Source organism: Antennarius striatus, chromosome 16 (assembly GCF_040054535.1).
Source record: "Antennarius striatus isolate MH-2024 chromosome 16, ASM4005453v1, whole genome shotgun sequence".
Classification (NCBI taxonomy): Eukaryota; Metazoa; Chordata; class Actinopteri; order Lophiiformes; family Antennariidae; genus Antennarius; species Antennarius striatus.
In genome coordinates this window covers 15,442,076-15,456,993 of record NC_090791.1, presented here as the reverse complement: position 1 = coordinate 15,456,993, position 14,918 = coordinate 15,442,076, and the positions used below count along the sequence as shown (strand labels likewise).

The following is a 14,918-nucleotide window of genomic DNA, read 5'->3' as shown; positions in this document are numbered from 1 at the left end:
AGTCACAGCTATCTGATCAAATAACAGTTCCTTTCCAAGATGGGAATGAATCAGAAAATAATACAAGAAAAAAGCATGTTGCTGAAAACTGTTGTGTAGGCAAACTCATCATCCCAGACAGATATTCATGTGAGAAGATTCCGGTTTCCCACCGTTATCCCACGTCTATTAAAAAAAAGTGCTATATTCTGTAATGTGTGTGGCAATGATAACAGATCACTGCACAAAAAAACAAAAACGAAAATTTAAAAGTATTTTCTATGCAACTTCGACTGCAACCCATCAACATTTTCCAGTACCATTGCATAAATCTTGTACTGAAATTCTCTCATGTGAGAATTCATGGCAAAGGGATTTTTACGAGCTTCCAGACAGCTGAGCTCCAGGATTGGCAGGATGAAAGGCTCTTCTCAGTGATTTACTACTTTAACTCTACACAACAGAGAGACATGGTTTCCATTTGTCACATCTGATGGCTCCATTCTGACATTTTATTTCTTTTTTTATTTATTCGTTTTATTTTTATTTTGTTTTTTGGTTGGTTGGTAGGTTGGTTGGTTGGTTGGTTGGTTGGTTGGTTAGTTACTTGTTTTGTTTCTTTGCAGGACTTGTATAAACCATGTAACAGAATTCCAGAAAATTAAGTGGAACTATCAGGCATGATAAGGCATGAATGTATCATAGTTTGATGCCAACACTGTGTAAAGAGACTGATTGAGATTATTTTTCAGGTAAGTTTTCAAATTCCCAAATTCCTTAAACACAACTGATTTTGATGGAAATGGATGTGAGATGTATGATAAATATGGTAAGCTAAAAGACGTGTGGAGGATTGTTTGGCCTTCAAGGACATATATTCTCTACTAAGTTCCTTTCTAATTATATATTAGTCGACTGTGACTCTCAAAAGAGAAAAAAGCTATATAGCACTTAAGTGGTGCTATACAGTAACAAAGGTTCAGCTTTCAGCACAAGAAATGTAAAACATTGGAGACATAATGTCGACACCATGACTGGCACTAGTTGAATGAGACCAAGTGAAAAGGGCACAGTGGTGTAGAAACACCATATTTACAGTCCCACCGCATTTCTACTTGATCGTTATTCTGAGGTAGAGGTGACAAATGACCTTTCTTGGTCAAGAGCTTAGTGTGGTTAAAATTCAATTGAGTGGAAGATAGAAAAAAAGAGAAAAAAATAACATGGTAACCTTTATCCTGCCATTAATGCTTACCTTGAACAATGGTGCCCAAAGGGGATAAACTCCTCACACTTTAATACCTGAATGAGAATCAGTATGGACGACTATGTATGTATGCTATGAGTCTTTGAACGGAGCAAAAAGTAGTCATTGCGTGTGTTTGCTGTAGCGATAGATAAGTGAGGCAGACAGAAAAATAGAGTGTGTTAAAGGGGTGTGGGGAAACTGCTGTAACAAAGATAGCTTCAAGTAATGATTGTTTGTCTTGAAGAATATCTATCTAAGCTCCTGCTACATCACCAAACAGACCAGATCTCCTCCTTCTATGTTTCTGATATTTGGTCATGTCTTTCCTCAACATGAGTCGTTCTACATTCCCTTCGTTTCTGTTTCCTAATTACCTTCCTTCTAGAAAAACAAAAAATGAAAGAAATGCACTTAACGGATTGGTTGTGTAAGGTTGTTTGTTGAGTGAATGCTGCAGATCTAGTTGACTGTGCATATCCTTGTTAGTCTGAACATTACAGACAGTCACATACTCTCTTGAATATTGTTCTAAGTTGCTTGTATAGCAGGGAGAGGGGGAAAAAAAAGGGGAATTGTTTCTTGTTTGGGTTTATTCGCACGTCAGTTTTTGACAAATACATTTGTTTTTCATTCAGGCAACAGGTTACTGCTCATTAAGTCCTCAGAGTAGCTGTACAGTATATAAAATTAGTACAATAAACACTATATACAGGAAAGGCAGAGCAAAATGGGGCAGGAGGAGTGGAACTTATTTACCAGAATTTTTAGTTATTATAAGGAACTGAACAGCAGAAATGAACATTACACATGCAGGAAACATAGTCCACTGTTTCATATGAAGGAGGCAGCCAGAGCATTACTAAATGTCATTTGCCAAAAGGGAAATTAACAGAAAGACAGAATTCATATGTGTTTGTAAATTTGAGGAAGTATCTGTTTAAGATGACAAGCAGTGATGGACTGCGACAATAATGTCATCTGAAATCAAAACCTGAGCTGCTCTGCAGACAGTGAGTAATGGAACAACATGGTACTATAATAGCATGCTCCGTAATTTTCTCAGGATGTGTTGATAATGATTCATAGCTCTGCTCCTTTGACTGAAAAAGTTCAAATAACCTGGGATTAAGTTCTCAAAATGCTAGCTGATGCTACCCATTAGTTCTGGAGTTGATGCTGGGTAATTTGGTGTTTCTATCTAAAATCATGTTTTTAAAAAAAATTAAATTCAGGATTGGATTCTTCTTTTAATGTCACCAACCTCACTGCTCTGAACTGACCATAACCTCCTGGTCTTGTCGAATTGGCACAATCAGCCAAATGATGTGAGAAAAATCACAGTAGACTGGAACCCAAGTATTTGATGGCATTTCATGTCGCTGAAAAAGCAATAGCACCGTCCCTCTCTGGTCCTTTAATCCTGCCCACAGAGGACAAACGCAGTGACACAATACAAAGAATTGTCTTTAGCACCACAGAAGAGCAAATCAAGTCATATGAACTGACGAATATTATGTTGACATTCCAAAATATGAATAAAACCTTTGAATAGCGTAGAAACATACATACAGGTTATGTCAGCAGTTACACAATGCTTCCAAGAGATGTGTGAAATGTCTCTCGATGCAAAGAACTGCAGTTAAAACTAGACAACATATTAATTAGCACGTTCTTAATTTTTGCCCAAAAATTCCCCTAAAACCAGTTGCTGAGGTATGTCAGTGTACTACCACAGTAGCAGGATGTTCATCGGGCATACAGTCCTTTAGTCCTTGGAAACAAGAAGAGCTCAAAAAGCTTATTATCAAGCCCATGGAGGGAAGCGGTCCAATAAAGGAAACAACCTGATCCATTCAAGTAAGTGTTGGGTTCAATAACTAGGTACGCCCATTGAATACTAATCAAGGCAATTCACTGAGCAAACTGCAGTTGAAGGGTAAAAAGGACAATTTATCATTTCTGTACACAGGAAATTAATTGCCGTGCCTGTGAGGAATTAATATGCTAGGCTAGTTCACAACCGCTATTCAGCTGTCATTTTAGTGAAATCTGAGCATGCAAATGAATATGACTACTTGTCTGATTTATTCAGTGGAGTCTATGTCAAACATAAGGGAGCAACTAGTTCATCCATGATCTGAAAAAACCCGCTTAATGACCAATACCACAGAATGACATCCTGCCTCATTTCCATGGTCAGACAGGCCTGTCTTGTTCATGAGTGGTCATTGCCAAGTGGTATCCTGATTATTCTAGAAGATACAGCACACACTGAGAGAAAAATAACCCTCTTTCAATTAAATATATCTAACTGGAATATTTCCCTTTGGTAAATGTGCTTTAGTTACCACTGCTGCACATCCTTTTTCTTGCCATTTGTCTCATTGATGCAAAGCCATAGCACATGGCTGCCGGAGAGTCTTAAATAATGCACCACAAAGCCACCACATACAGGAGAATAATACAATAAATATTGTTTTGGGGCAGTGGTAAAAGTCCAGTTTTTGTGTCTTTTCTTTTTTTTTTTTTTGGAAGACGTTAGCCGTTGAAGCATACTCGTCCAACTTGGAAACCAAACTTCTGGTTACTGCTGCCAAAGTCCGCCGGGGCGACATCTATAATTGGGAGCAGCTCCGCAGTCGGAGAATCAATCTCTAGAACAGTCTTTTCCTGACCTTTGCGGAACTGGAAAAGAAATTTTAAAACCATTATTAAATTTGCTTGGTGTTTTTTCCCGTCTAACCAGCTCACTCCACTAACTTTGACCTAAATCTATATTGTAGTCATTTGAAGGCTATAGCTTTATTAAATCAAGCACCAGATGTCCACAGCAAGGCTATTCATAAACACTTTAACTGAGGCTATATCTTATGTTTAGTTCATATCCTTGCCCTCACCTGGCATCCATCATGCACTGCATTGATGAAAGGGCTTTTGGCTTGTGTCAGCTCCTCATCATTGCTGCCACGGAAGCGGAGGGCATGCTGGTAGGAGCGAGAGACACTGTCAAACCAGCCTGCCGAGTTCTGGCAGGTGTATGTGAACTCCTGCTTGGCTGTGGCACTCAATAGTTTCAGGAAGGTCAGCTGAACTACATGCACAGGGTTCCCATCTCTGTCATTGTAGGAGAACTGGATAGCACAGATAAACAGAGTTAGATTTCATAGAGAAACTTACAAAACTTTACAACAACATTACCCTTCAATGACAAAAAATAGCACAAAGTGGAGAAAAAACAATTTTTTTGCCAAGCCACAAAAGAATGTGGCTGTGAGTTTTAAATAAGCAAGGGTAAAAAAAAGTAAACACTTCTCTTCACAACCAGAAGGGAAAGTAAAGCAGGGAGAAATTAATGAATAAAAAACAGGAGATTTAAGGCCTGTGAGAAAGCCTGTGAATTGCAATTGCGCTGACTGTTCAGTGTTTATCTGGGAGGATTCTGACACCTGTGATCAGTTGCACATAAAAAGCAAAAGCCCTGAGAGTGATGCCCTGAATGCTAGTGGATGAGACGTTGTCGTGCAAGTCACCCCTGATGACTTAACTCAACTACTAGTAATGCTGTCATTGCATAAGGTCTCATAAATTAATACAAATCAAGTGATGCGTAGATTTAGAGGCAAACACGAAGCACGGATGGTCACTCTAATACATACAAATTAATGTGCACATCCTTGAGTATGCAAATATATGAATATCAATTTCAATTAGGGTCAACAGGTTAGGTTTTTTTTTTTACCTGCTTGCCTTTCCTGTATTGGCTGTACCAGCTTCCTGGCTTCTCTTTGCTCCATGCTGCCAATTTCACCTAAAAAATACCAAGAAAGGAGGGTCTTGGAAAAAAGCTTTGGGATCAAAGGATATAGGGAGTGATGTGAAATGACAAGTTCAGCTTGGTGAAGGCTGAGAGTAAATGATTGGAGACTAACTATCTCAATCTTGTTTTCAGGGTACAGACACGTCTCTCCATCAGCTGTGAAGTTACAGTAGACTTTGATGGAGTCTTTGTGACAGCCTTGGTTAGGATCAATCCAGAACTCTCCTACGAAAGCACACGAAGACAGGACATTAATCAACTACCAGATGTTGGTAAAAAGAACACATCTAGGGTAACATAAAAATGATATTCAGCTGGTAAAACCAAGAAACCTTCTAGCTTAAAACATCTGGGTGTGGTGAAACTGACTTCAATACTGAAGCAATGTTTGAGCTAACCGTCTTTATAGTCAGGCCGAACCATCATGAGCTCTTTGCAGGTCCGTGCAGGACTCTCAAACGTTCCCAGGGGCCTTCTCATCAACTCCACATCTGTTTTCATGGAAGATAAGATGGCAAAGATTTCTTCCATTCCCTCAGTGTCCTCAATGGGCTGATCTCCCTGGAGGAACTCCTCCACATCCAAATCCTCCTCCATGGGTGGAGCTGCACCTCCTCCTCTATCGGAGTTTCTCCGTCTTTTTCCTCTACCTTCCCTGATGGGAAGAGGCTGAACCATTGTCGCAGGAGGTCCCTGGTATCACATAGAAGTTAAGAAAGAAGGGAAATTGAATGAAGATGAAGGAGATAAATTTGGCACAGAGAGCACTATGTTGCGGATCTTTGGCGGGACTCACTGGAGGTCCTGGGGGGCCAGCAGGACCCGAATCGCCTCTGGGACCAACAACACCCTTGAGATTAGAAGAAGGCAAAACGAGTCAGTCATGTCTCACCTGCAGCCTCACTCACAACACTTGGCTAAATCCCAGTATTATCCAGGCAGACATGGCTATTACTTTATAGGATTATCCAGCTGTGTGCATCAGCACTCTTTGGTCAAAGTCTTGGCACACTAAAGACTCACTGTACGGGCTTTACTTAACATCACACACACCAGAACCAAATCCTATTAAAAAGAGACTAGTGAAAAAAATTGCACTCAAGGCAAGCATGGCTGTACAGCAGGCTTTTGGCTCCAAAGACATGTGCTAAACACAGAAGAGCATTATGATTATAGAGCATGGTACATTTACGCCAACAAACACTTCTTTTCTCTCTCCACTAACGTATGCTCCCGACAGCTGCTAACCAAGCTGGATTGTGGCTACAGGAATGGAAGTGCATAAATAAGACAGATTGCTGCACTCACCATTTCTCCCTTTGATCCTTTCTCACCCGATGTACCCTAAACATGGAGAAAGAAGTGAGTTAGAAATAAAATGATAAAAGCTATCTAAACTTAGAAGATTACTCAAGCAGTTGCAACAAAATACTCATCAGCAATTCGTTGTAAAATTAAGCACCTGCTTAGTGAGATGGCAGTTCACGGTCAAAGTCAATACTTTCACTAACGGGTAGCAATGAGTAATAAAAGGACGGCATTCACCCTGGGTAGAGCCAGTGCTTAGTGCTCGGCTCAAATCATCAGCTAACTCCTGAGATCAACATTCAATGTGACCTTTCAATAGGCAGACAGTCACTGGTGATCAGCCAAAGATATAAATGAGTGATCGCACTGGGGTGTGATGCCTTTTCTTAACGGACAGACTACAACCTCAAATCCTTATCTCTTCTTGTTCATTTTTTGACACTTTGTTGTTTCACGCTAGCAGGATCTTTGCAAAATTGATGGTTTAAGGCAGGGGTGTCAAAATAATTTTCACCGAGGGCCACACCATCATAACAGCTGTCCTCAAAGGGCCAGATGTAACTTACAAGTTACACATGTGTAACTTATAAATGCAACTCATTGTATTGTAAAATAAGTGTAACTACATACACCTTAATGTTAAATAACTCTGAATTTATTAACAAACATTACAGTTACACAGAGAACATACAGTAGGTTTGCTTGTTTCTCTGTTGTAACATAAATCTTTTTAATTTGTCAGGTTATGAAACCCACATAACTCCATCAATCAAGGATCAAACTATGCAAGAGAATAAAGAAAAATAACATCAAACACAAGTTATGACATTCACTTTGTTTAAAACTATTTATTTTTAGACATTCTGACCTTTTATGCTCTTGCGGGCCAAGTAAAATGCTGTGGTGGGCCACATTTGACCCCCAGGCCTTGAGTTTGACACATTTAAGGTTTTATCAACTTGATATTAAGGTGTCCAAAAAGTACATCAAGATTGTTAAAGCAACAGGGCAACAATTATGCCTATGGATGATTTCTCCTTTTTGTTGTGCATTCACAACAGTTCAATGTTTGAAAAGTTATTAATTGTTATGTCATGGAAAACATATTTTCAAGGTTATGTCACTTACAGTAAGTCCAGGTGGTCCTGGAGGACCAGTGGGTCCAAGTGGGCCAAATGAACCCTAAATAAAAGATCATGTATACCTTGTTAGTGGAGTCAACTTCATTATTTTACTGTGTCAGTTCCTAAAGTTATGTACCTCATCGCCTTTGGGTCCTTGTGTACCCTGGCTCCCTGGAAGACCTCTATCGCCCTTCTCACCAGGTTCTCCCGGGGGCCCAATTAGACCAATCAATCCACCGTGGCCCTTAAACCAAAAATTTGTTTCGTCGTCACAGTTTCTCAGGGCTTGGATGTGTGAGTAGAATTTTTTTTTACTTCAAGGACTAAACACTCACTTTATCGCCCTTGTCTCCGGGGTCTCCTTTTAGTCCTGGATGTCCTGGTGGCCCCTGAGATAAGATCGAACATAATAGTTAGCCAAAGAATTTTAACGTGTTTGTTTTGGGGGTTTTTTGTTATAAAATGCCCAAATAAGAGCCTTACAATTGGTCCAGGTGGTCCACTTTGTCCTGGTGGCCCACTTAACCCATGCTCCCCCTACAAAATAAAAAAATAATGAAACATGAATTAAATATCAATTTACAGAAAGCTGCAGCAAAGATCCAACACTAAATTATTTCTGACGTAATAATCGTGTCAGCTGATTTCTTGAATGATGTTGCTTCAAACTGACCCCGGGACCTGGAATGCCTCGAAGACCTTCTGCACCAGGCCTCCCAGGCAGCCCTTGAGGTCCTACTGGGCCTGTCTTCCCTACTGGACCGTGGCTTCCTGTTGCCCCCTGCAGAGCACAGGAACAGATATCAGATTTGGTAAAAGGCCCCATGAAAAACCACAACGCTTTCTGCAAGTTACTGTTCTTACCTTGGATCCCTTTAAGCCTTCCTTCCCTTCTTTTCCTGCAGCTCCTACATGGCCCTGGGATTGAGAAGAACAATGTTACTGAGGTGATGTAAGTGCACAAACACACATTTTTACAAACACATTCTCACACACACACACACACACACACACACACACACACACACACACACACACACACACACACACACACACACACACACACACACACACACACACACACAAACATATACAGAATGGTCAGCTCACTCTTCTACCAGGAGGTCCTGTGGAACCTGGCTCTCCAGATGCTCCTGGAGGTCCCTACAAAGTATAGAGAAGAGAGGAGAACCTTAAAGTATCACAGAGAGTAAAGAATTCAGCAAAAGTATATAAAACTTAATCGTCAACATGAGCAGCAAGAAATACAAACAAACAAAAAAAAACCATTACTACTTACAGCTTTTCCAGTTTCTCCAATATCTCCTTTGGGCCCTGGTGCTCCATCTGCTCCCTTAATGAAAATATAAATAAATAAACATGTGAATAAAATAAAATAAAATAAAATAAAATAAAATAAAATAAAATAAAATAAAATAAAATAAAATAAAATAAAATAAAATAAAATAATTACATTGATGCCAGGTTCTCCAGAGGGTCCTGGATCTCCAGGGAAACCAATCGGGCCCTATTGGGAAAAGCAGTGAGTTTTAAAAAAAAAGCAGCAGATGACATTAATAAACTGATGAAATTGACAAATAGAGCAAAAAAAGTCACTGATCCAGAAAGTCAAATACACACAAGATTGCCTTTGGGCCCATCATCTCCTGAAGTTCCTCTTGGTCCGGGAGGCCCAGCTGCACCGGAAGGGCCAGAGTCACCCTTCTCCCCCACATCGCCTCTAACACCCTGGGACACCAACATACAAAACGATAATAGATGATTGGGCAAAGTGAAACAGCAATGGAAAAGCGATGTTGAGTGACACAGGAACAACAAATGCAACTCACAGCAACTCCAAGCTTTCCTACTATCCCAGGGTCTCCAGCTTCTCCTTCCTCACCCTGGAAGAGAAGGAGCATTTGGTAAGAGACAAAACTACTGTATTTGTTTTTATGTAGCTGCTAAGAAAAATGCTGACCTTCTCCCCAACAGATCCAGGCTGACCAACTCCACCAACCATCCCCTGTGGGCCCTGTGTCAGGAAGAGAGAGGAGTGTGTCAAACAAGGACTTGATTTTTTGAAAACCAACTCCTTCACTGGCATCGCACCCGGAGGGCACCCTGCCTCACCCACCGAAGTTGGCTGAGATAGTCTCCAGCACCCCGCGACAGCAGATGAAGTGGGGATCAACAACGAATGAATGAATGAATGAAAATCCTTGTTGCAGTTTATTTTTATCATGTTTGCTGACAGTTTTTGCAAAAAGACATCTGAAACTTGAACAAAATTATCACAATACAAGGAAAAATACCGAGTATCAGGTTTGCTCGGAAGCATTCTGTTTCAATGCAATCATTGGTTTGTTTGTGTGTGTATTTGTATACGCATCAACGTTTGTGTACATGTATGTGTGTCAGCACAATGTGCGTGTCTCAGAGATGGACCCAGTAAAAAAGCTCGTCTCCAGTAGAATGCACAAACACGAGAGCTGAGTTAAGCCATTCACTACCACTAGGCTTCTGTTCTCAACTCCTCTCATGCACTCCATCCCATTTTCACTTTTATGAATCCCACCCTTTCCGCACCACTGTATCTCCATGCTTCTTGTCATGCAGCAATATGGCTTATACAAATTTCTGCAGCTCACTGCTAAATAATTGACCATTGTCTGAGGCTGCAGAGAGAGGCCATTACTAGAGGTAAATATAACTGCTTCTTAGGAATGATAGTCTAATACTTCTTAATGATTCATAACACAGTAAATATAACTCTCTTCAGGGATTATATCCTAATACTATTTAATAATTCAAATTTAAAAAGCAGAGGAGGGTCAGCAGCACGAATTCTTCAAAGGAACTACAGTATATGAGGAAATGAGAGGCTGGAAAATATAAGTGCCTGCTGTGTACATAGAGACATTTAAATTTAGTTAATGTTGTATATTAAATACAAGTCCTCTTGATTCCAAAGCAGAAACATCACAAGTCCCAGAGGCTTACAGCTATCATCGTTTGAACATACTGTATTTGATCCCTAATATTCACACAGGATTATATCATGTTCAATTTGCAGAAATCAGATAATGCAAAAAAAGTTAAATAAAATTAAAAAATACAAACATCTCCTTAAATTATATCAAAATGCAAGCTAGGAAGAAATAGAGTTCAGGAAAAAATATCAGACAGACATGATAAAATTTTAATAAACATCTCATTTTAGCGTACCTCTGCCCCAGAAGGTCCCTGAGGGCCTCGTGGGCCATGCTGTCCTGGAGGGCCCTGCGTGGAAAGAAATGAAATGATTTCATTAGGGTCTGAATGCAAGAAGGATAAGCTTCAACAAAACACAAAGGGAAATGTGACTGTTGTAAAACTGGATGTGAGTAAGGGCTTAGCTGTTGCTTCTCAAATTAAATGAGGGTTAGAAGTTAGCCCGTGCTTATGCAATGTCCCAAATATCTATGATCATTATTGTAGTTACATGATGAAGACATCCTCGATGCAAAACAGGCCCTGACAACCCTCTCCTCACCCCTGCCTCGACTTCTTTGCTCGCTCTTATTAATAAGAAACTTCTATCCTCCGACACAATATTCTCTCAGGAACACTGATTGCATGGGATTTGACATTTTTGTGCAGCTGAAGAGAGAGCCAAGCAATTAATCCCAAGATCTGCTTCAGTTTCAGTAGATGTTGAGCTGTGCTCTGAATCACTCTGTAGTCTTGGAGGGAGAGTTGTGTTGTAAATACGTTGAGAGAGACAGACAATCTGCCCATGGAGACACTGTGTGGGACTACAGGAAACACATATCCTTCTGGCAGAGAGATACTCGAGTATTAGAGGAGAAAATTCTGTGATCCGCAACGCTCACACATGAATGAAACTTCCCCACTGAGTTTTCAGCATCTCTTCTCTCCTCTTGTTCTCTCTCAACCCTAATCTGGCTGTTGAGAAGAGGGGCTACAGAGAATCTTGTTGAGCATGTGTTCATGGTTGACGGCGTTGTGAGATGACTGTCACAAAGGAGGATGCTCATTAGACAGCCAAGTCTGAGGCTAATCTGATTAGCAGCTGTCACACCGTCTTCTCGCTCACAATCAGCGCCACGCCTCTTCCCTCCATTCCATTGCTCCGCTGCTTCCTTTATGTCAGTTTGTCTTTTTTTTTCCTTATGTGCCTTTTTCCTATTTACATGCAGGACCACTTCTTTATTCTCTGAACTCATTTTTCTTGCACGTAGAAGTTTGTAATTCACCCTGAACCATGAGGAGCAATCAAGTGTTGAAAAAATGGATGGAGAATTCAGGTTTAGGAGAAAGAGGTTTAAAAGTTTTTAATTTTCCTTTTCACATGGATGTCATTTCCAAAGATAACACATTATGAGTGAAAGCAGATGTGTGGTAGAAACATGAGGAACATGAGACAACAGAAAAAGAGCAGCTGAACAAACACATACAGTATCTACTGTATGTGTTCTCTCATAAAGGTCCCATGTGTATAACGGCTGAATACTTTAATAGGCATAATGATAATACACTGTACGTTATATACAGTACTATAACAATATTCTTGACTGGATGGCATAAAGTCGACTGCCAATGACAGCTGCTTAGCCCTGCTAATGATTACATTTCATTGCTTTTTCAGGAGGTGTTTACTCTCTACCAATAGAAATACAGACTGCTGTTACTACTTTTGTTGTAGTCTGGTACCAGAGTAGATACAGTTTTGAAGCTGGTCATCTAATTCTTTTGCAACAGTCTCAAAAATAAGTAACTGATTACCACCGTTTGTAATGCAGAGTTGTTACTGGTAGAGAATGCGTTCGCAGACTTCCCAACTCCTGTTGGGAATAAATTGGAAAACCCCACACCAGACAGGATCTTAAAACTTTAGCATTTTACCTCTGTGTTTAATTCAATCAGCTCAAAAAAATCCTTTATTTTTGCAATAGGTAAAAATATGAAGCTCATTTTAAGGAAGACAAATTAATTGTGATATTCCTTTAATATATTGTACTCCGTGTCAGTTATATGAAGGGAAGATGTCATGCATTCTATAGAATATGGGGATTTAGTTGTTTTAGTTATATATTTATATTTGTATTTATTTATTTGCCCATCTGTTTGTTTGTTTGTTTGTCTGTTTTTACTAAAGACAAGCCAGTGTCACATTTACAACTAACTCAGTTTGGTCTGCATTATCCACAATCGTTGAACAACATAAATGCCTCAATCTTGACGGTAAATCTCTAAAAGGATGTAATTATAATGTTAGTATTGATGCTGCTTATTGGACCCTGTTGGTCATGTAATTTAAAAAAAAAAAAAACAGATGCTTTTTTGTTTACTTCTTGGACAAACTGAGGCCATCATGAGGGAGTTGGTAATGCTTAATGAAGCTTGAACCTGACACTTACAACCTTTCCGCATCTGCATGAAGAATTTAATGTTGATGCATTTCTCTCTACGACTGTGATGCTTCGTGAAGAGAAATGTAAACCACTATTTTCATTCTACGAATAGATAGTAAACCAGTTATATTAAATCACTGCTGATTTTCTCAATGAATTTGTGCAGGTTTTGTCTTACATACAGTTGCTTTTTACAACACGTTCAACGGTGAAAGTAATTAAGAATCAAGTTGAACTCCAATATCGAAGATGACTAAAACCAGTCAAAGTCTGAGTAATCATGAAGCAGAGCGTAAGATGTCTGAGAATTGGAGCTGGAAAGCACTTGAGACTAATTCTGGCCTACAACAGCATACTTGAGACGAGTGTTCTATATGCTGAGATTGCTGAGTACTTACAATTGAGCCAACATGCCCACTCTCTCCTTTCTCCCCTGATTGGCCTGGCATTCCCTGCAAATGCAAAATGGTGATTATCAGATTCTCAAGTAATGAAACGAAACTTGATGCAAACTTATATAAATGGGATATCAGAAATGTGTAAAAAGAACTACAGTGGTTTAGTTTTTACCTGTAGTCCAGGAGGCCCCGATGCCCCCTTAAAACCTCTGAGTCCTTCATCTCCTTTTGCCCCATTCATGCCATGCTGGCCACGAGGACCTGGTTCACCATCTACACCCTGAAATATATGGACAATTTAGCACTGTGAATAGTGTACGATGAAAGATAATATATAATAATGTTTTTAATGTTACAGGAAATTTTTGTAACCTACTTGAGGTCCTGGCTGGCCCACTAGTCCTTGAATTCCAGCAGGCCCAGGGGGTCCCTAAAGAAGCATAGGGGCAATAGACAAATACATATTTACTATAGGAAAGACATTATGAACACATCTTTGTCCTGCTAACACACTGTAAAGTTAATGTTATGGCAATAAACAGCCCACATTAGAAGAAAGTTTGTCCTGAATATTCATACTCACAGATTCTCCTTTGTCACCTTTGCTGCCCTTCTGTCCTGGTCCGCCTGTGTCTCCCTGGAGAGGCAAGTACACACATATGAACATACATAGCCACATATACAAACAATACAGCCAGACTAGGAGTATTTTCTTTAGATCAGTGCAGTGAGTACCTTGTCTCCATCCTCTCCTGAAGGCCCAGGAGGGCCCGTAAGTCCTGGCAACCCAACAGGTCCCTGCTCCCCATCATTCCCAGCTGGACCCACAGGCCCCTTATCTCCCTGGAAAACAGATGGGAAAACTCTGCACATGTAGCAAAAGCTAAAAAACTTATCTTCATGCAGCAGCATGACATACTGATAAATGAATCATACCAGAAGGACATTCACACCAGTGGAAGCATGTCTGAGACCTCATCCATATCTGCCCTCTCCTGTACTCTCTTTCTGTCACCTTTTCTTTTTGCTCTCTGTCTCATCACGCATTCCACACTGAGAGCCAGATCTTTATCACACAGCGTTGGGAAATGATGGTACAGTGTAATCCCATGGACATTGTTGCTTATGATACATAATTAGTAATATTCCATAGCTTACTGGCTCGCCTTTCTCTCCCATTGGCCCAGAAGGTCCGACACCACCAGGTCGACCCGGTTGACCAATGGGGCCAGCTGGCCCAGCGGGGCCCCTCTCTCCGGTTGCACCCTGAAAATAAGAGGAGATTGAGAGTTTAGGTGAGTGTGACATGATTAACGTGATTCAGTGGGGTAGCTGGAATCTGTGACCACCATGGAAAATGCTTCAGCATTCACATGCACTACAATTCCATAAAATATATATTAGAAATAAGGGGATTGAATGTACATGTATTTTTAAAAAATCAGACTCACAATAGGTCCTGCAACACCAGGTTGGCCCTCTCCTCCCTTCAGACCTACAGGACCCTGTAAGACAACGACAATTTCCTTCATGAAAAAATGTCATGTTTATAAATTGCAGTAAAATAAAATTATTTTTCACTTTCAGCTAAGAAGCGTCATGTTCGAATTACACATTTGGTTGAGA

General features: G+C 40.2%; 1 protein-coding gene across 1 annotated transcript in view; it reads right to left on the bottom strand.

Annotated features, from left to right (window-relative positions):
* Positions 1–1,800: 1,800 nt before the first annotated feature.
* col5a3a (collagen, type V, alpha 3a) overlaps positions 1,801–14,918 on the bottom strand; it is a 47,499-nt gene continuing 34,381 nt past the window's right edge. Inside the window, exons 41-67 of the mRNA XM_068337985.1 lie at positions 14,744–14,797; positions 14,451–14,558; positions 14,028–14,135; positions 13,876–13,929; positions 13,669–13,722; positions 13,465–13,572; positions 13,293–13,346; positions 10,706–10,759; positions 9,459–9,512; positions 9,328–9,381; positions 9,119–9,226; positions 8,952–9,005; positions 8,778–8,831; positions 8,588–8,641; positions 8,342–8,395; positions 8,151–8,258; positions 7,961–8,014; positions 7,813–7,866; positions 7,614–7,721; positions 7,482–7,535; positions 6,354–6,389; positions 5,842–5,895; positions 5,444–5,738; positions 5,158–5,270; positions 4,968–5,036; positions 4,126–4,359; positions 1,801–3,913 (exon numbers count right to left, since the gene is read on the bottom strand). Coding sequence (XP_068194086.1) covers positions 3,767–3,913; positions 4,126–4,359; positions 4,968–5,036; positions 5,158–5,270; positions 5,444–5,738; positions 5,842–5,895; positions 6,354–6,389; positions 7,482–7,535; positions 7,614–7,721; positions 7,813–7,866; positions 7,961–8,014; positions 8,151–8,258; positions 8,342–8,395; positions 8,588–8,641; positions 8,778–8,831; positions 8,952–9,005; positions 9,119–9,226; positions 9,328–9,381; positions 9,459–9,512; positions 10,706–10,759; positions 13,293–13,346; positions 13,465–13,572; positions 13,669–13,722; positions 13,876–13,929; positions 14,028–14,135; positions 14,451–14,558; positions 14,744–14,797 — 2,352 coding nt within the window. The 3' untranslated portion in view covers positions 1,801–3,766. The remainder of the gene's footprint in view (positions 3,914–4,125; positions 4,360–4,967; positions 5,037–5,157; positions 5,271–5,443; positions 5,739–5,841; positions 5,896–6,353; positions 6,390–7,481; positions 7,536–7,613; positions 7,722–7,812; positions 7,867–7,960; positions 8,015–8,150; positions 8,259–8,341; positions 8,396–8,587; positions 8,642–8,777; positions 8,832–8,951; positions 9,006–9,118; positions 9,227–9,327; positions 9,382–9,458; positions 9,513–10,705; positions 10,760–13,292; positions 13,347–13,464; positions 13,573–13,668; positions 13,723–13,875; positions 13,930–14,027; positions 14,136–14,450; positions 14,559–14,743; positions 14,798–14,918) is intronic.